Source organism: Carassius auratus, chromosome 42, assembly GCF_003368295.1.
Source record: "Carassius auratus strain Wakin chromosome 42, ASM336829v1, whole genome shotgun sequence".
Taxonomy (NCBI): domain Eukaryota; kingdom Metazoa; phylum Chordata; class Actinopteri; order Cypriniformes; family Cyprinidae; genus Carassius; species Carassius auratus.
This window is the reverse complement of record NC_039284.1, coordinates 8,631,329-8,653,267: the sequence shown is the minus strand read 5'-3', so window position 1 is coordinate 8,653,267 and position 21,939 is coordinate 8,631,329. Positions and strand designations below refer to the sequence as shown.

Genomic DNA, 21,939 nt, shown 5'->3' with positions numbered 1-21,939 from the left:
TAAGCCCAAAGATAAATATATTGTAAGTGCAAAGCCAATGAGAACTCATAACACCATATAAGACATTTTAATTATGAATAATTATTTTCTTTATATATATATATATATATATATATATATATATATATATATAGTTAAGAAAATAATAATACATTTTAATTCTGAATTATTATGTGATATATATATATATATAGCAATAGCAGAGAATTTAAAGAAAAGATTTTCATTAAATTAAAACAAATACATTGCATTTGATTTATTGATTATTTTGTCTGAATACATAGGTACAAATTTCAATGGCCATTAATGGAGAAACATTAGTTCAGAATAAAATAATGTTTCTACACAGGCATTATTGAGCAATGCATATTTTCATGCTGTAAGAGAATTTCAAAATGAAATAAACTACGAATATTAGCAATACAATCTGTAGGTTATATCCAAATTGGAGTTAAAATGTTTTAAAACCTATATGGCTTTCTAAACCACAAAGCATGTTGCATTTGAATGCCTTTTAATGTTTGGCCTTCAGATAGCTTGTTCTCTTTCTGACAGGCCAATGCTTTATTTTGATTGGCACAGACGAAGAGTCATTTTCTTAGGCTCAAAAAGATATTATATCTGAGGATTAATAGATGTACATCATGAATATTTGGGGTGTTTTGATGTCTGCTGAAAGAAGGAAAGCTAAATGAATTTCTTCACTATCATTTGAGTGGGAGGCCATGAATCTCAGCATCCTCTTGGCTCTAGATGTTTGTGTTTTCTCCTCCTCCTCCTCAGTCTGTTTATTCCCCCTCTCTGCCTGGCGCTCCTGAAGCTTTGACTCTCTCTGTTGAACCGTAGCTTTCTGCTGCTGTCTAGTGGCTCCCTGTGCACTTGCACTCTTACACTTTCACTTTAATTCAACTGACTTGCAACTGAAAATGTTTTTCACAGTTACGTGTTTGTTTTTATGCCTTTACAGACAGAAAAGCGATTTTCTTTAATAGCCACAATGTGTCCAAGCCAGAGTCATCATCTGACCTCACATCAGTAAGTTCAGTTCTCTCCGGTCGACAAAAAGTATTGTGTTCGTTAAGCTTAAATACAACAAACCCCGGCTGCTATTAAAGCGATGGGTATTGCATAGTTTTTAATAATAATTGTAATCTTTTTAGGTCAGAAGCTTGTTATACATTTCTCTTTCGTTTGCATTTTTGACAGAGAGACAACGTAGAAGGTGTTTCCCAACCACCGAATGATGATGTCATTAGGGAACTGTGTAAATCTCTTCGGGAATCTCTTGGGGTTTCGCTCTTCGGCATCGACGTCATCATTAACAACCAGACGGGTCAACACGCAGTCATAGACATCAACGCATTCCCTGGTGTGTATCTGTATCCTGCTAACTACAAGGCAACTCTCCCAGGCCAGATAGAGATCAATTGTGCACATTACATCATTGTTTCACCTTGAATTTCAGTTTCATAAAATTTCAATTTTTTTGCTTTAAGTTAACCTGATTACATATTTTCCCTACATTTTGAAAAATATAGTATATTTATTTCAATCTTTATTTTTAACATCAGTATTTGAGGGTCATGCAAAAAAAAAAAACTATGTGTGCTACTGTGTTAAATGCAGTATATTGATTGCACATTGTTTTGTTTTAATAGCATGTAAAAGCATGCTCAAAAATCCTCTTCATGACCACAGATTCTATAAATGAGCGCTTGTTTTCACTCTTCTCAGGATATGAGGGTGTCCCAGAGTTCTTCAGTGATCTCCTCAACCACATCATCAGTGTCCTCCAAGACCCCTCTGCCCCTCCCCCTCCCCCTCCCGGCCAGCTGCCCACTTTAGGCGCAGGAGAGCGCAACTGCGCCCCGTCCCAGGAGTGCTGCGGCATGCTCGGCAAAGAGTCGGACAGCAGCCCCTGGATCGTGGAGGGCGACGGTGGTCTGAAAGGCCCGCATCAGAGACTGGGCTGCAACTCGGCCATGTCCCCCAACTTCCAACAGCACTGCGTGTCCACGATAGCCACTAAAGCCTCGTCACAATAACCGCTGTCTCCCCACGCACCCCCCTCCCCCTCGTCCCAGCATCCAAATTGTGAAGACAAACTGAATAACATACCACAGTAACTGTTATACTGATACTATATCTGTAATCAAAAATAAACTATATTGGGAATAATCAATGATGTTGATAATGGGCATTGGATTCTATCTCCTATGCCTTTGTATATGTTTTTTCTTTTCATTTTCTTTCTCTTCAGTCTAACAACTCCGTACCATAATGCAAACTTTCGGGAAATCATCAGTGATCAGCACATTTTTTTTATTTTTTTTTATCCTTTTTAATTTGAATCACAGTGCATAATAAGTGGATGTTAAATAGGCATGTTGGATATTTACGCCGGAAGTTTGTTTTTTGTTGCTGATGGAAAAAAAGCTAACAGTTGTGCGTGTTTTTAATGACATGGAACACAAACACACCCAATAATCTAACAAACAGGACACCTAAAATGTCTTTGTGCTCTGTGTTTAGTGGAAATCCTGTATTGTGAGGATCCACAGTGCATGTTGTTGTGCAGCATCTACAGACCTTGTGACACTCCGTAACCTTTTCATAATGCTCCAGAAGACTTCCATCATCCTTCTGTAAACATCGTTGACATCGTTGACATTTTTCATGTGCATTTCAACGCATCGTATCATAAGATGTTATATGAAGTTGGAAGCAAACCGAATGATGAAGTTCCAGGTGAACTGTCAAGCATCTTGATCGTTTTATGAAAGTCAACTCTGAAGAGGCAAACATTCTACTATTCTAAAATTCTTCTAAATGGCGACGTTGAGTTTGATTGGACGGTTGCTAGCGGATATTCTGACATTCCTTGTATGCGTGTGTTGTTTTATAGCAGACGCTCCTTTAGAACCTCGAATGTTTTGTATATGATCCAGTTTTGAACTTCGCTTCAGATTAGCTGAGATGGATGTTGATGTGTATGTTGGGAGTATTTTGTCTTGTTCTAATAGCAAAGATCACATCTCTTCCACAGAGAGTTCAGTTCTTTGATTCTTGGTTAGCATTCCTTGGTAAAAACAAAACAAATATATATTAGATCTCTTCAATTTTACATATTCATTATAAATCCAATAATTGCTAACTAAATTACTAATGAATACAAAGTATTTGTTTTATACATCACATTGTTAGTGAACCGTTGCATTTTGTTGCTGATTTAAATCAATCCGTTTTATGAGGCAGGTCAAGCCGAATTAATTATTAGTTTAGCACCAATATCAATGTACTTAAAACCATCTGAGCAATTTAGCATCATTTATACATTTAAATAAATGCAATAAAGCCAAAAAGGGATTTAAAGCGCTTTTTAGGTTCTCTTTTGGAAACTTTTTTGCATATATTGTATTGAAAGCCTTAGACATCCCACAGCAGTATTTTCTTCTTCTTTTTTTTTTTTTTAGTAGAATAACAAAATGATAATCTTATTTGTATTCATGTTTATAAAAGAAATTTCGCCCACTTAGTGCCCATAAAGTGACTCGGATTACTCCTACACGGTGGAAGACCAGCAGAAAGCAGCTTGTTTTTGTTCACTGTGAGAGAAGTGAATGTGTGGAGAGATTTGACAATGTCTTGATGCGGTAAACGAGAGCGGAGTGAATGAATGAACTGCTGTCATCATTCGGTTCAGTCTATATGAAGTCAACATTTATGCCACTCCACTGGCCCTTAGCACCTTATGTTAATGCTTTTCTTGATCTTATGGGGTCCATTTTTTAAGATGAATATTTTCATAGGTACACCAAATTGTTTAATATCCTTTTCTATAATAACTCCCTCCATTGTTATGGAATGCAAATTAAATGGTCATTATCATTTAGATGCCGTCTCGAAGAATATGAGCCATGTTGACCTCAACAAGGTGTTTTTTTTTTTTTTTTTTGGAAGTGTAGCCTCTTGCTTGGTGTAGGTATTTATATCAGGAGTGTTGGAATATGTTTATATGATTAATGGGGAGTGTGTTCAGATTAAGTCTGAGTCCTTTTAGCATTTGAGAGAATGACAGCCTTTAACACAGCTTTACCTTTTTACTGTGTACTTTTGCCTTCATTGTGCTATCAAATAGAAATCCTCCTCACCTGCTAAATGTTCTGTGTCTATCATTTGTAATTGTTTTCAGGTGTTGTATAAGTCTCCCCTTACACACCAGGGCCAAAAAACCATCAGGACCGTGGGTTAGCATCTCTAGTTACTTCAGTATCAGAATGTGACCCGGTGCTTGACTTTTTGAAAGGGCCATTATACACCGTTCATGCATTTTAGATGTGTTCTTGCCAGAAGTTCCCTATTATTAAGTTTTCAGCACATGTACTCACTTTTATGTTACTCCAGATCTTCGAACTTTCTCCCATGGATTGCATGCATAAAGTGGACATTGAGGCACATCTTACTGTTTGAAAGTAGTTAAAGTTTAAAAAGAAGTATCTGGAGAGAAAGCCGAAACAATGGAAATATGTGAGACCGGGTTATTATAGTTAAACCTTAAAAAATAAAACCACTAAAAAATAAACTACTGAAACCATAACATTATTATACACCATATAAAATAAGTTATTACTTGACATAAACTATAAAAACACTCAGTACATTAATAACATGATGTTCTACAACAAAAAAGTAATAAAAAAAAAATGACAAAGTTATTAAAACTGGCGCAGAACTAAAAAAAATATAGAAATGATATAGACATTTAATTAATTTAAATATAATAATTTATATAACAAAATTAAATGAATAAAAATGAAAAAAATTACTAAAGCTGTAAAATAAAAAAGACGAAAACCGTAATAGTAGATAAATGATACTAAATTAACACCTGAGTGGTAAAAAAAAAAGACTGATTTATTATATTTATATTTATATTTATTAAACACCTATAGTATATAATTATCTAGTGCAGTTTTCTTGGTTTAATAGAAGCATTTTTGTAAGCTATTTTTCTAAAGGACAGAAACAGCTCAGACCTCACAGAGTTAAACTAGTGGACTGTAGTAGGCCTACGACAAAAGCCATTAGACTGCCGTTCAAGCTAAATGAGCAGACCATATAGAGCACAGACATCTTACTCCTTCCTCCTCCTGCTCGCCATTGGTCCACACATTTTCATTCAACTCTTCCTCTCGACCTGATTGGCCAACCTTTCTGTCAATCACTACCTTCGCTTATTGATTGGCCCTTCTCAGTTGACTACTGCGAAAGATCCATGTTCTCCGGTTTTGACATGTCACTAGAGCAAAGCCACCCGTCCGATCAGAGGAAGAGGGAGCCGCTTCGTGCCTCGCACGTGTCACAAGTAGTACAAGCCAGACTACAAGCAGATTTACATCGTCTGAACAAAACTAAGCTTTTCCCTAACATTATGCAAACCGCCTAAAGTTGTGCACTTCACTTGAACTGAAATATGTCGCCGATCGGTTTGTCTTCGGCCGGACGAAGCTGCGCTGACCGCGGACTGAGCGGGTAAACGGCACTGAATGTGACGACTCGTCGCTTTGGTGAATGAAGAAGCACCAGCCGTTCGCTTCGAAGCAAAACACGACCGAACATGGCTGACAGAACAGCTCCGAACTGTCATCTACGACTCGAGTGGGTCTACGGCTACCGTGGACACCAGTGCCGCAACAACCTGTACTACACCGCCGCCAAGGAGATCGTGTACTTCGTCGCCGGCGTCGGAGTTGTGTACAACACACGGGAACACAAGCAGAAATTTTATTTGGGACATAACGATGACATAATCAGGTAGGCACATTCACGTGGATGTTTTTTTTTAAGGAGATCCATACATTATTATTATTATTAGGCTATCATTATTATTATTATTATTATCAAATGCATGCCAACTTAGTAGCAGTGAACTCGGTGGTGCTTGTGCATTCAAGCCAGTGTCATGCTACTTCTTATGTAAGACGTTGCTGTATATTTAATCGTAAGAAAGTGTAGAGAGATGGAAGTGGAAGTTGCTCAGTGAGGCGCTGTCCAGCACGCCAGGGTGCTGAAGCTGAAGCTGAAGCTGAAGGTGATCTCCGTCACGCGATCACCTTCACGAGGCTCGCGCGCTGGACAGCGCCTCAGCCGAGCAGCTTACCGGACTGGACGCGTTCTTCTTGCATTGTGCCAATGCTATCTTTTAATCGTTCATGTACATATGCGTCTCGGTGCAAGTTAAAAGTAGCTCAACTTTGAAATAGCTCAACTCTGCTTACTCTAGCATCCCTTCGCTCTCCGTCTTGTTCTTTTTTTCACTGCAAAACGCGTGCCTTTGCCTTTGTGATCAGCCACTTATAAATCCTTCACAAATCGCAAAGTGATCGGCTGTTTGTAAAGGTGTGGTCACAATCCACGCGAACGAAAATTTTCGCACCAGAAATCTGTTTGTTTCGAAAGTGACTTCTGTGTGAGCTGGGCTTCATTCTTCGCAACACTGCTGAAAATAGATGGACTTTTCTCGATAGGCCTACTTCGAATACACTGTTGAATTCTCCCTCAAACATACACATGCCTCAAGTATACTGAGCGGCTGTACAGAAGAGGGTGTGTTAACACGAACACGACCTGAAATGGAGTTGAACCGTGGTTCCAAGAGTGACAATATTTAGTATAACAGCACTGGAGCCTTTCCTCTACGTGTTTCAGAGGTGCTTTCTCTCACTAGTGTGCAATAATCTTTAGGATAGACAGCAGAACAGTACCAGCTTTATCACTCCGCTCCACTCATCTATGCATTTCCAGTCAGCTTTTACTCTGTACTTTCCCATTCTTTTATTCTGATCTCAGGGAAAACATTTGTTACTAGGTGACAATTTTGTACGATTTTATGTTATACAAAAACCTATTATATATATATATATATATATATGTATGTATATATATATATTACAAGTGAAAATGTACAAATTCATACTTTACAAATTCATATTCGGTACAACACAACTGCTTATTGGAAATTATTATTTAAGATAATTTAATTACTGTAAATGTAATAACTGTATATAATATACATTATATATAATAACATTATGTATATAATAACATTAAATGTCAAGATATATTCGGCTGCTGTCACTTTAAGACCTAGGCCTAATGCATAGGTCCAATATATTGACCAAGGTCTGATTTATTTCCAAACTGTTTATGTTCACTAAACATAACTGTGTTTATGTTAATATTCACCAAGACAGGCATTTTGATGGAATTTTGTGCATTTGAGGAACTGCATTTCATTGAGTTTTTCAGTGTAGTTTGTCTAATTCTCACTATTCTCTTATTTTATCTTGAAATATTTATTGAGACAAAGTGTAGCTCCATATCTTACTGCATTACAAAACCTGTTTACCTTTAAATCATTAGCTAATATAATATATCCCAATAGCTTTAACAGTTACTTGTCATGAAATGACCTCTATCTGAGGTCATGATTCTGATGTCCTTTAAATTACATTTGATGATCATCCAAGGTTTATCTGTGTTTAACCTTAATAGTAATTCGGTTATTTAGAGAAAGCTGTAATCATATGCATGTAAATGTGCTTTTAGCTGAAGGTGAAGGTATTATAATACAGTCACATGATCATCAAGGTTATGGCATCCTATACAGGAGATGGTGTATATATATATGTGTGTGTGTGTGTCTATTTGTATGTGTTGCATGTTGTGTGGTGTGTCAGTGAGAGCTGGAGGGGGTGGTGTTCTGCCTCACCGCCAGTCATCTGCCTCAATTCTCTATTATTAATTAGGTGACAGAGAAACTGACCTTGGTTACCTTGCATTTGTGTGGCTGTGTGAAGGTTTTGGTGAACACATCAATGTGCATGTGCTATTATTTGTAATTATGGAAAATTCTGTGCAAGTTGAAGTGATTTCAGTCTTAAAAAACTGGTTCAGACATTAAATTTGTGTCCATTTACATACATTACTACCTCCCAGTATGTGCCCGGTGTGCATTTGTGTGTCAGATGTCTCATAGGGACCCATCCATCTCTGGTTACTTCAGTATCAGAATGTGACCCACTGCTTGACTTTCTGGGAGGGCTATTATATGCTATTTCTTGCATATCAGATCCATATGCCAGCAGTGCCCTATTATTAAGTTATCAGCACAGGTTTCGAAATATTAAGATGCCATAAGTGATATTTCATGAAATTGAAAATCTTTATCTGCTCCTTATAGTCTCCTGGTCCACATTGTATTGATCCCACATACATTTATCCACTTAAAGTGTCTTTCTAGAAAAAAAAAAATCTTACAACCTTTCGTGTATTCTTCTGATACATCATGAAATGCAATTGCAACAGGGTAACAGGTGCATTAGAGATAACATTAGGACAAAGCTAAGACTTTTTATAAAATGATGGTGATGAGTGCACACACACACAACACACACAACACACACACACACAGGCACGCGTGCACTTTCAGGGATGGACTGCGGCATCTATCCTGGGTGGTGTATTGCGGTTTTTCGGTTCAGTTTGAAAATTGTTACACCCCTACCCGAAGCACACAGCATACAGTGGTGGAAGGAGAAAAAGGTGAATATTCTTGCATGGCCTAGTCAGAGCCTAGACTCAAACCCTGTTGAAAATCTATGACAATTGGAGCATAAGTGCTTGTAACTCTTTAGCTCCACCCACGGCATGCCTCCAGGAGCTTGACTGTTTTTGGAGAGAATCGTAAAGCTGTATCTTTCTTTTATAATGAAATAATAAAGACTCTTTTGAAACATGAAAGATGCAATACTACTATCTAGGTACTCAACATTAACATGAGATTGGCCAAAATTGCCATGTTATGTCTCCATTAAAGCAAAAGGTGGTAAAAAAAAAAAATACTGACACAAAGAGTTGATCTTTTTTCCTAGGGGTATTTTTTATTTTATTTTATTTTTTGCATTTTTTTCTGACATGTTGGTGTTATATATTCACTTGGATGTTATATGTGCACTGAGTAAATACAGCTGGATAAAACAAAAACTTTGTCCGTCTTCATTTCAGGCTGCAAACCAAAAAGATGTGATTATTTTAAAGGGGGTGATTCTTTTCTTTACCCACTGTACTTTGTTTACTCCAGATCACTGACAGATATTTCTTGTATTGGCTGCTCTGAGTTGTTGTTGACACCGGATTGGTAGTTGATGGTGGAGTTGGTTTGTATCCTCTGTTATTTGCCCTTGAGTAGAAAGCTCGGTGGGAGGTGGATGATGGAGCCCAGAGCTGAGCTACAGATGACGATCAGCAGCTTGTGTGTGTGTGTGTGTGTGTGTGTGAGAGAGAGAGAGAATGAGAGACCCTCTCATACCTAGCAGACGTGATGCTGTTTATATCACACTGTGAGTTGGTCTGTATCAACTCCATTAAGCGAGCTGTGTGATCATACTGTGCTTTGCAGAGAACTGCTGATATATGTCCCCGTTCTTTGTAAACATTACATTACATTACACTCCCTCAGGTAAGTGCCAGCATAAGGCATAAAATATTGAACTTTGGACTGAAACAAGCATATATAAAAATTTAGACACATTTAAACTTTACCTTTAAGTGTGATGATCCCAAAAAAGTCATAATTTTCTGAACTCAAGCTGACTCGTAGACAGCATGCAATATTGAATTCAGCTCCCTTTTGCACTTGAATGTTCATATACACAAAAATTCTGTCAAAGTGCCCGTCTTTGCAAATATTCATGTAAACATGTTATCTCAGTTAAGTGAATTTTAAACAGTTAGGAAGAAATCAGATGTCTGTCAAAATATTGGATGCATGCATTAGGTCTTAAAGTAACAGCAGCCTAATGTATTTTGACATAGTGTTATCGTGAAATAATAAATTAATCTGTTTGGTCATATCACCCACCCTACTTTGCAACTCTATCAAATTATACAAAAGTATTTTAATGCAGCACAAAAAGCATGCTGACCAATTCAAAGAGACTGTTATCGGCCCTTTTTGTCCATTCGCCATTCACTTCCATTGCACAGAAAAAGAGCATCCAGCACATTCTGTAAACTTTAAATCTGTAAATCTCCTTTTGTGTTCCTCATGAATTTGAAATCACATTTCTGTAAGTTGTTGCAAAATTGAAATGTTGTACTGTTCCTTTAAACCTCTTAAGCACAAATGCTATTTTGGGGATTTCCGTTTTTCATTTTCCTTCCTAATTTTGAATGCTTCCCTATTCACATTCAAAAGTGTGAGATGACAAAGTTTGGTATCATTTTAAAGGAAACCCTTTGAAATTACATAAAACACTGTTGAAATTGATAAAAATGACAATATATGCTGTCTGTGTTATAATAAATAGGGGAAAAAACAAGGCGCTTTTTTATTTTATTTGTGTAAACTGAAGTTTGAAATAGTATAGCTCAGGCAATGAAGGGCCTAGTAACTTTAGACCAATTTCATGTTTTTCTAGCACATGTCAGCTAATAGAGGAAAAAAGAAATTTCTTTCTATCTTAATCTATGCAAAAGTTATTCTATTCCAACTGAAGGAAGGAATAATACCATTTTTGTACAAAATTTTAGTCTAAATAAGTATGAAGTCATCTTTTGCACACTTGCAGTATGGAATAATGTGATATCTGTATATTATTTTACAGAAAACACTCAGAAGTTACATAAAAAGCTGCTGTTTGTGACAAATAGTATTATTTATGTTGTTTCACATATGATGAACCATCTCAATACAATGTGCTTTTTTGTGTGTATGTTTTCTGAAATCATATTAGGCAATAGCGACATGCATAGAATTATTAAAATATCTGGTCTGTCACAGTCTTAAATAGAATCCACAATTTCCAGCTTAATATCATTTCATTTATGTCTATTCTGCATCATGTAAAGATTGAGAGACTTTGCCTGTCTCAAGCATGTATGATATTTCATATTTATAGCGTGTCTGTTTGTTATTATTCAAAACCAGCGATAAATCCGCGTCCCCGAAGCTTCAACGCGAACTTCGGAGCGTCAACAAACTAATTTATGTTCATCCACCCAGTATACTGTACTGTTTACTGTATATTCACTGAAATGCGGTCAAATATGAAAATTATGAAAATAAACAGATAAGCTTATGGCTAGCGGAGCTTCGAGGCTTCAAAATAAAGAATGAAATGTATAAAAGCAAGTATCACGCGTATACGCTTACCAGATGCGCGTCCTGACCTCTCCACGGCGACGGTGGTCCTCCATAACTTGTATTATGAATATTATTCATTGTTAATCCGGAGATTCTTCCGCGTGTAGTTTCCCCCTCGCGTGGTCTTTGTTTAGAAGCAGCCAAACACTCAATCTCCCATCGGTCAGCGGTTCTGTGACGTCACCGGACGGAAACAGGACGGGGCAGTAAGTGACCCCCCTGTTGCGGCTATTCGCACCTCTGACTGGTTCAAACGGCTTTTGAGTGACAGCTATTTGGACTAATAGCGCTTCACAAAGAGATCAGATCTGTATAGCAGGAAAAAGGCTTTAGAGCGCATCATATGAGTTAGAGGTCTGGTCAGCGCTCACAGGGCTTTGGACCTCTATTGCGCACTTGTACAGAACGCTTTATATCTCAGCAATGGAAGCACGCAGAAACGTAAAAATGGTCTTGTTGGAAAGAAGAGATTCTAATCTAAAAGATTATATCGAGTATATAGGTATGCGTGGCTGTTTGCGGCTGACTGAAGCGGTGCAAAATGTATAAATAATAAGGTGAGAAATTTTACATCGCGATTCTGTTGAAGATCATTCGATCTGTGATTGTCACACAATAAAATGATCTACATCATCAGATTCCTGAGAATGAGAGCTTTCTTGTGATATATGACTTGACTGTTTTGTGAAAAATATTTTAAATACACATTCTTACGAAAACGTATTCGCAATCGTTAGATGGAAATTTATGGGGGGGGGAAATATATTTCTTAGCTTAATTTGACTACTTTATGTATCATAAAACCCCAATTAATGGTATTCTTTGTAAAGAAAACACTCTAAGCTTTCAAATGAACCCATTTTTGGGCAAATGCCATATAAGGAAGGATATGCAAATGAGACACAAACATGTGACATGCTATTTTCGGACCCGGTACCGGGTCTGCAGAGTTTAAGAGGCTAACCTAATGTGGTTTAAAATATGTATAGCTTAGATTTCAAAATAGCACATTTTGATATCTTGGTGCAACCACGTTTGATATACAGTACATGAAGACTTGTGTTTTTGGGTCCAGAAATGTCTGCATGTGAGCATTCATGAGTGCCACAGACAGGTGCATGCTGGTCACACTCCTGAGGCTGTATGCCCTCAGACGTCTAATCGTTTACTACAGGTGTTCAAGATAATTAAAAGGGAGCGGATAAAGATTGGACATGTCTGGCATCGAATGACCACGAGTGACCTGCAGCATTGAACCCATCCGCCTGTCTTTCATGCAACTGGAATCTACTCAATGTATTTTAAGAAGATTTCTCTGTTGCAAATGTTTGCGTGCATGTCCCTGTAACTGGAATATTGTGTTTCGTGGGAGATATTTGGGAGGCTGAGTACCATGAAAGAGGCTCTTTTTTAATAACATGAGGATTAGGTGACTTCAGTAACATTTGCGTGGCGCTTGGTGGGATGCCAGCATTCACGAATGAGTGTGTTTCGTTTAATCCACGTGATCTAATCAGATGGAAGCTCTCTCTCTCTCTCTCATGCTACAGTCCATCTGTAAGCCATGTGCACTCACATGCACTCATTTCTAATGTAATCTTTAATCTGCGCTGCCTCCTGATGCTCTTACTCTAATAGTATCAATGAGTCTGACTGTTTGAATGTGTGTGTGCAGCACTGTATGTTAAAGGTCTGGGTTGTCAGTTTTAGCACGGATCATGTGCACACAATGCATGAATGCCAGTCAAGGGATTGGGTTAGACTGTGCTCCCAGTGTGTGTGTGTGTGTGTGTGTGTGTGTGCTAAAACTGAAGCTTCAGTTGCCACCAAGATTAAATGTAGGGGTTTTATTCCTTCTATATAAGTCCCTATGGGCACACTCGGCTTGTTAACTTTTTGTCAAAGGCCTTGGCAGCTCTCCACCTAACGTGATTGAACTATTGCTTTGTGTGCTTATAGAGTAAAACCTCCTCTGGAGACAGAAATCACTGCCCACTGAAATACTGTCAGACAGTTGTGAGAGTTTCTTGAGTGGGGATGGAATCAGTCAAATATTGGTGCTTTTGTCACTTGTTTTAGCACATTTTAACACCGGGATGAATTCTCATTTTTGTAAAATCAATACTACAAGTTTTTAAGCTTGCGATTTTAATGAATGAAGATCAAAAGCTTTAACAGACAAAAATAACTTGTTTGTCTTTAATTAAACATGGACATTTCTCAGTGCATGTTTCTGGTCTCGGTGAATTCCAAAGAAAAAAAAAATGCTTGTCTTTTCAATACTTTATTTAATATATTGAAATAAAATTATTTGATCTGCCTCTTTATTGACTTTTTTTAGCGACTGACATTGAGAAGATCTCTTACTTTTAGCTCCTGCCCTCAACCACCTGGGTCTTTTCTAGCATGTGATGCCAGCATTTTTTAATCCAATCAATTCCCAAAAAACATTGGTACAGAGATATGAATGGGTATTTTTCAGTAATGTTATTTTTGAATATTTGGGCAAAAAAAAAATAATAATATATGATTATTTGTTTATTTAAATTTTTCTAATGAAAAATTTTGAATTATATATATATATATATATATACAGTCTTGTTCAAAATAATAGCAGTACAATGTGACTAACCAGAATAATCAAGGTTTTTAGTATATTTTTTATTGCTACGTGGCAAACAAGTTACCAGTAGGTTCAGTAGATTGTCAGAAAACAAACAAGACCCAGCATTCATGATATGCACGCTCTTAAGGCTGTGCAATTGGGCAATTAGTTGAAAGGGGTGTGTTCAAAAAAATAGCAGTGTCTACCTTTGACTGTACAAACTCAAAACTATTTTGTACAAACATTATTTTTTTCTGGGATTTAGCAATCCTGTGAATCACTGAACTAATATTTAGTTGTATGACCACAGTTTTTTAAAACTGCTTGACATCTGTGTGGCATGGAGTCAACCAACTTGTGGCACCTCTCAGCTGTTATTCCACTCCATGATTCTTAAACAACATTCCACAATTCATTCACATTTCTTGGTTTTGCTTCAGAAACAGCATTTTTGATATCACCCCACAAGTTCTCAATTGGATTAAGGTCTGGAGATTGGGCTGGCCACTCCATAACATTAATTTTGTTGGTTTGGATCCAAGACTTTGCCCGTTTACTAGTGTGTTTTGGGTCATTGTCTTGTTGAAACAACCATTTCAAGGGCATGTCCTCTTCAGCATAGGGCAACATGACCTATTCAAGTATTTTAACATATGCAAACTGATCCATGATCCCTGGTATGCGATAAATAGGCCCAACACCATAGTAGGAGAAACATGCCCATATCATGATGCTTGCACCTCCATGCTTCACGGTCTTCACTGTGTACTGTGGCTTGAATTCAGAGTTTGGGGGTCGTCTCACAAACTGCCTGTGGCCCTTGGACCCAAAAAGAACAATTTTACTCTCATCAGTCCACAAAATGTTCCTCCATTTCTCTTTAGGCCAGTTGATGTGTTCTTTGGCAAATTGTAACCTCTTCTGCACATGCCTTTTTTTTAACAGAGGGACTTTGCGGGGGATTCTTGAAAATAGATTAGCTTCACACAGACGTCTTCTAACTGTCACAGTACTTACAGGTAACTCCAGACTGTCTTTGATCATCCTGGAGGTGATCATTGGCTGAGCCTTTGCCATTCTGGTTATTCTTCTATCCATTTTGATGGTTGTCTTCCGTTTTCTTCCACATCTCTCTGGTTTTGCTCTCCATTTTAAGGCATTGGAGATCATTTTAGCTGAACAGCCTATCATTTTTTGCACCTCTTTAGAGGTTTTCCCCTCTCTAATCAACTTTTTAATCAAAGTACGCTGTTCTTCTGAACAATGTCTTGAACGACCCATTTTCCTCAGCTTTCAAATGCATGTTCAACAAGTGTTGGCTTCATCCTTAAATAGGGGCCACCTGATTCACACCTGTTTCTTCACAAAATTGATGACCTCAGTGATTGAATGCCACACTGCTATTTTTTTGAACACACACCTTTCAACTAATTCAACTAATTGCCCAATTGCACAGCCTTAAGAGCGTGCATATCATGAATGCTGGGTCTCATTTGTTTTCTGACAATCTACTGAACCTACTGGTAACTTGTTTGCCACGTAGCAATAAAAAATATACTAAAAACCTTGATTATTCTGGTTAGTCACATTGTACTGCTATTATTTTGAACAAGACTGTATATATTTTTATATATTTTTAAAAATATTTAACCAATTGTTTAATCACTCTTTCATAAAAGGATGCATTAAATCAAGCACACCTTTTTCAACATTAATAATAACAAATGCTTTTTGAATCCCAAATCAGTATATTGGAAGGATTTCTGACAGATCATGTGAGGTAATCACTGGGGTAATGATGCTGAACATTCAGCTTTGCCATCACATGAATAAATTATATTTAAAAAATATATTGAAATAATAATAAGTATTCAACTTAATTTTGTTCAAATAACAGCAGCCTTTAGTAAGCAGCAGAGTCTTCTTTCAAAAATATTAAAAATCTTACTGATCCCAAACTTTTGAATAATAGTGTGTGTGTGTGTGTGTTTGTGTATAGATGTATAAAAGTCTAAAACAAATGCTTGCTATAAAGCCAGATTTTTATATAGATCTCATAAATGTCAAATTCGTGTCCTGTTATTGTGTGAGTTTGTGTGCATATCAGGACGAGGCCACTCTTACAGTATGCCTGGGCATAATAATCATGCTACGTGTATGTTGACAAGATGCATCCATGCGTGTTTGAGTCCATTAGAGTGACGCTAATGCTGGGTCCTACTGGTTTCACAGTGATCAGCAAGGCTTCCCTCTTCCCAGCATTGGACCGCCCCTCTGGCAGGGAATCCCCACCCTCTCTACAGCAGTTCCAGTGAACTCTACAAACACCCTCTCATTCATTATCCCAAAGCGGCTTATCTGACACATCTACAAACAGCCTGACATACAAACACACACCAGCACATGGCAGTGTAAATGTCCTCTCGGTGAGTGGATATAAGCGTCTTGAGACCAGGAGAGGCGTCCCCTCCTGTGCCTGTTAACCCATGATCTATTGCAGGAGGGTTTCGGTGAGATCATTTCAGTGTCTGTCTATCCCCTTTAAGGTTATAATCTAGATTTTATTCTTAGAAAAGTTCTTTAGACGTGCAATATAATTTGCTGTTTATTAAAGTTGCACACTTGTCATTTTTGGTTAATGTTGCACTATGCGATATGGCAGTCATCTCGGGTGCATATGGAAACCTAGTGGTGTGAATGCAGCAATATAAACGCAAACATTGTAGGTTTATTTTTTTGCATTCAGACATGATTTAAAACATGGGTGAAACTGTCCAATAATGGGGGTTACAAATATTAAGCGAGTAGTATTCATCTGACCATGAGATCTCAATAGGACGGCCCCCATTAGGCCGCTCACTCCATGTAAAAAGTAAAAGCTTTTATTAGGCTACTGATACACCTGGGGTCTTTATGGCATGTGAGAGCTTTTAAACTTATTATTAGTAATATTGTATAACATGATAAATAATATTAAACATAAATTTTACATTTTTCAGGCTGATTAAAAAAAAAATATATTATTGCAATTTCACACAGCTGTTTTTTTATTTAGATTTATTTAAAGTTTAAATTTTTTCTGTGATGCAATGCATACCGCTACTCATACTGCTATCTGTGGTGTACTTATGACCGACATTCTTTTAGTGAAAGTGTTTAATAGTATAATATAATATAGTACAGATATTATATTGTTTCTTATAAAAATGGAAAGTTCAGGTCTCTAACTGCATAAACTTAATTTGTAGCTTTTTTTAAAATAGGCAACATTTAACTTCAAAGATGTTATAAATATATTAATATTCCATATCCCATAATATGCGGTAAATTTACTTAATGCTAAACTTAAGTGCAGCTATTAAACATGTTTAAAACAAAGATTTTTCTGCAAGTTTATATTTACTAGTCATTTTAAAGAAGCTGGAATTTCATTGATCAATAATTATCTCATTGACCCGAATAATTATAGAAACATTATGCTATTTTTAAAGCCTGCTTTACATGAAAAATGAGTTCAGTTCATAATAGTCTCTTTTGAAATAACGGAGCGTGACTGCAAAAACTTCCTCTGCCATCTTCAGACTACCGTCAAGTGGAATTGAACATTTGTAAAAGCCCGGGGGGGTTATCCGGCAGGAAAACGCTGGGAAGCAAATGCACATGTACATGCGATCTGTCTCATATCTTTTAACTTTTTATAGCAGGACAAAATTTGGTTGCATTAGTAAACACTAAGAGACACTAAAGACACACTACAGAGATTAAATCAGTCCAGTCATATGACCCAACCAAGGTGACTTAACATTTTTCACATTTAATATGTATAACACAAATAGCTTCAACCAACAGCATTTGCAGTTGTGACACCTGTATGTGTCTGGCACTCCTGGACATTTGGGGGTTTTTTGCAGACAGGTGCTGAGCATGAGGTGTCATTGGTTGTCAAGATTTAGCTTGCTCTGTAGAAGCCAAGGCATGCAAGAGAAATACTGACTTTTAGAAATGTGTTAATCCTTTCCTTCCTGGTTATCCACAACAAGGACAGGCAATGTGACTGCAGGTGCTGCTCTGACCTGATTTGGACACCATCCAAAGTGTGTGTGTGTGTGTGTGTGTGTGTGTGTGCGCGCACTTGTGTGTGTGTATGCAGGCGGCACGAATGTGACATAATCAACCCACATGTGATATACCTTTCTTGCCTCCCAGTTCTTATTTAACTATTATTTATATAATATTAATTTCTTATGAATATTTCGAAACAACTTTATTTTTTTATATTGTCAGTGTTGATTTTAATTTAACTTAAAGGGTAAATGAAAATTTGCCTTCATGTCTTCCGGTTCCCAACAGTCAGCAGAAGTGAGAAACAAAATATGTTTATTACGTTTGAAATCTAGATATTTCTCTTAGAAAAATGCATGGATTCACTACAGGGGGCCTTTACTCACCCCCTGGAGCCGTGTGAGGGACACACACTCGCTTACCCCAATTGAAAGACTTGGAAAAGCAAAGCGAATTTTTAGTATAACTCCGACTGGATTATTCTGAAAGAGGAATGTCACACACATATGATGCTTCGAGGGTGAGTAGAAGATGGACACATTTTCTTTATCGGGTGAACTAACCCTTTAATTTAATTTACAGTTAGTCATTATAGTGCATTAACTAAATGTATAAACAATAAGCCAAGGCAACTTAAAAAAATATATATATGTAATATTTATATGTTATCTTATTTCAGCGTTATTTTAATAACAAAAAGATTTTTTAGTAGCTTTAGTTTTAGTTAACAATAAAAACTCAGCTTGCTGTCTCAGACCTGCAGTCAAGATCAAATGAAAACACAGCTGACTAGAAGACAGAAAGTAAAACTGATCGAAACTTCAGGCAGCGTTTCAGCAGGGTCAAGTTGTTTGACACAAACAAAAATGAGTCTTTGGGTGATGCAAGTTCAATATTTCTGTTTTGAGATGTTTTTCCAACTGAACAATTGACATCCACGTCCACAACAGTGTGGCATATTGAGTGGACTGCACTTCTAGCTCACTGTCTAGTTGTGTCAAATTAAACACTGCTTCCACTCCTTTGACTGAAGTCTGTAAAATCTCTTTTATTTGAGTATTTGCCCTAATAAAAATATCTTAGGCTTCTTCTTCTATGACAGTTGACCTTTTCTGCTTTGTTGATTGACTGAATCTCCAAGCTGAACTGAAATGTTTTGTCTTTTCACAGACTTTATGAATTGATTTAATGAGTGTAGTTTCTTTTCTGTGTTTTTATATTTCACATTGAAGCAGGGAGTAGAGACAGAACATTTGAACAGCCAGTAGCCCATGGGCGAGGCTAGCCCCTTTTTAAAAAAACGAGCTCAGCGCCCCTAAAACTTGGAGTAAGAAATACTCCAAGTTTTTTCGTTTTACCTAGAGTTGTTCCGATTCCGAAACCACATCGGTGAGTACTGGAGTCAGTATCCTGAATCACAATGGTACACCTATAATGAGTGTTTATTTTCGGACTATTTTAGTCCAGCGGGTCGCCGCCGCTGTGGAGGAGCACAGGACCCGGGTGACGAGAAGTAGCGCCGGTTACAATGTTCTTCCACAAGACGCATGCAGTTCTGTTTATTAACTGATAGAAAGCGTGAAACAAAAATAGTAGCGCGACAAATAAACTGACTACCTGTGTAGTGCGTACGTGTATCTCGGTTGTTAAAGTCTATCATTAATTTGATACTCATTTTAACAATCGGGAGTCATGTAAACATAATTTACAGAAGATGAGAATCTAACCAATCTGATGACTATTGATACAAAAGGAGGCACATGTAGTTAACAGTCAGGAAAACCAGCTGAGTGAAGAAAGTTTTGTGTTTGTTACCGGGAACTTTCTGTTTGAACTCTCACAATTAAGCTGTTGTTCTGAAAAGGTTAAAAAGAATTTAAATCTGGATTTTGGAGTTAGTTGAATCAATGTTAAAATGATAAAGTTATTTTTCAATAGATATATTTTTTTGTTTTTGTGTGAAAAGAGGGTGGGTGGTGGCAGTGGGGCTCATTGGGTGCTCAGCACCCCTAAAGCTCTGACCCTAGAATCGCCCCTGCAGTAGCCATTATGTTTATGTGGCAAAACATATATTTGATACCTTGTACCGTGAAGAAAAGCAATGAAGACACTTGGAATTTAATGAATACATTTCAGCCATTTTGTAGCCAATTGATTGGGGACATAATAAAGTTAGAAACACTTGTGAAACCATGATTTGCTGCTTGCTTTAGCTAGTCATTGCAGATATCTGTAATGGATAGCTGTTCATTCGCATTCGTCTAAATGACAGTTTCTCAGCTGGCGTATAAGCTGCGACTTCTTATTGACATATTCATTTAAAGAGTTAATAATTGATGAAATGGGCATGTTTGCTCTATATTATTTTACAGTTAACTGTCGAATATCTGCAAGTGTTGTTGAACGTGAAATGTAATAAAAGTGATTATTCAGTAAATATAATTAAAATGAGCAAAACAGTGTATACGGGATAGGTGAATTGCACTCAGTTTCTTTTGTAGGGCTATCAATTCAACATGTTAATTAAGTACAATACATTTTATCAAATATTAACAGTTAAACATGCCCTCCGACTCATACAGCACATTTATAATAATTTACTTCATATGCTAATGCAAACAAACTATATAGACTTTAAGTGAAGAAACTTTAACAGAAATTAAAATGAAAACCAAAAAGACAAAATATGAAGAAAATGTCTCAACGATAGTAAATTATCTGCACTAAATGATGTTTCATTATGTGGGCAGATAATATTTTCCTTGTTTAATGTCATGTTTTACTCAAATGTCGCATGATCATCTTAAATGCAAACTTTTAAGCAAATTCACAGCTTCTGTTATTATTTTATATTTACAAAAAGCCAAAGCTCCAGATTTCCATATCGCTCATGAAACATTCAGATGTTTGAGCTGAAATTGGCAGGTCATGGTCTGTAACGAAGTACTACAGAGAGTAGGTTCCTCTGAGCTCACGTACAGTAGTGTGTGGGCTTGTGGCATCTGATCATATCAAATCAAAGCAGAAAATCACAGCATTTATTTGCAGAGAGATCTCTAACTAGCTATATCCAGCCACTGAAGAACACACGCTCATATTAGCACAATTTGTATCTGGAAAGCATCTAGAGAGCACGTAGTTCTTGTTAAGAAATGATTAAATTCACACGACTAGGATGTATGAATTTACTGACACCATCTGAAGCACTATATTAAAGTTTAACACTATTATTTGAAAAAAAAAACAAACAAACAAAAAAAAACAAATAGGGACATATTAAACTTTGTATTATGGACATAATTTACACAACCTCAAATTGTGTGACTTGTTGAGGAGAAGTGTGCTATTGCTTTTCTAAGCTATCAGACTTATTTTATCACAACAAATTGGCGGAAAATCCTGTTAATTTACAATGAAGGCAGAACCTGAATCATATGTAAGGATGAGAAATACTGTACCTTTAAGTCCCTTTAAGACAAGTCATGTCACTCGGCAGGCGTCTCTCAAATGCCCCTCCAGCTCCCATGTCTTTGAATGGGGAAACATCAAATTCTCCAAAACTGTTTGCTAGGATTACGATTAAATTTAGGATTGGAAATCACAGATGTAATCTGACAGCAACTATCTCGTAAAAGTTGAATCTTAAAGGGTAAGTTCACCCAATAATCAAAATTATGTAATTAATGACTCACCCTCATGTCGTTCCAAACATGTAAGACCTCTGTTTATATTCAGGACACAGTTTAAGATATTTTAGATTTAGTCCGAGAGCTCTCAGTCCCTCCATTGAAGCTGTGTGTACGGTACACTGACCACGTCCAGAAAGGTAAGAAAAACATCATCAAAGTAGTCCATGTGACATCAGAGGGTCCGTTAGAATTTTTTGAAGCATCGAAAATACATTTTGGTCCAAAAATAGCAAAAACTATTACTTTATTCATCATTGTCTTCTCTTCCGGGTCTGTTGTGAGAGAGAGTTCAAAACAAAGCAGTTTGTGATATCCGGTTCACGAACGAATCATTCGATGTAACCGGATCTTTTTGAACCAGTTCACCAAATCAAACT

The 21,939-nt window shown here is 37.0% G+C and overlaps 2 protein-coding genes across 8 annotated transcripts in view; both read left to right on the top strand.

Annotated features, from left to right (window-relative positions):
• Positions 1 to 4,158, top strand: part of LOC113060546 (inositol-tetrakisphosphate 1-kinase-like) — a 43,643-nt gene extending 39,485 nt beyond the window's left edge. Inside the window, exons 9-11 of the mRNA XM_026229547.1 lie at positions 968 to 1,035; positions 1,207 to 1,369; positions 1,735 to 4,158. Coding sequence (XP_026085332.1) covers positions 968 to 1,035; positions 1,207 to 1,369; positions 1,735 to 2,045 — 542 coding nt within the window. The 3' untranslated portion in view covers positions 2,046 to 4,158. The remainder of the gene's footprint in view (positions 1 to 967; positions 1,036 to 1,206; positions 1,370 to 1,734) is intronic.
• A 765-nt stretch (positions 4,159 to 4,923) lies between these two features.
• Positions 4,924 to 21,939, top strand: part of LOC113060544 (echinoderm microtubule-associated protein-like 5) — an 81,707-nt gene continuing 64,691 nt past the window's right edge. For 3 of the 7 annotated variants that reach the window (XM_026229543.1, XM_026229541.1, XM_026229540.1), the window contains exon 1: positions 4,930 to 5,814. In XM_026229543.1, coding sequence (XP_026085328.1) covers positions 5,618 to 5,814 — 197 coding nt within the window. In that variant the 5' untranslated portion in view covers positions 4,930 to 5,617. Of the gene's footprint in view, positions 5,815 to 21,939 lie in introns of all 7 variants that reach the window. The other 4 variants (XM_026229545.1, XM_026229544.1, XM_026229542.1 and 1 more) reach the window with 2 other exon arrangements.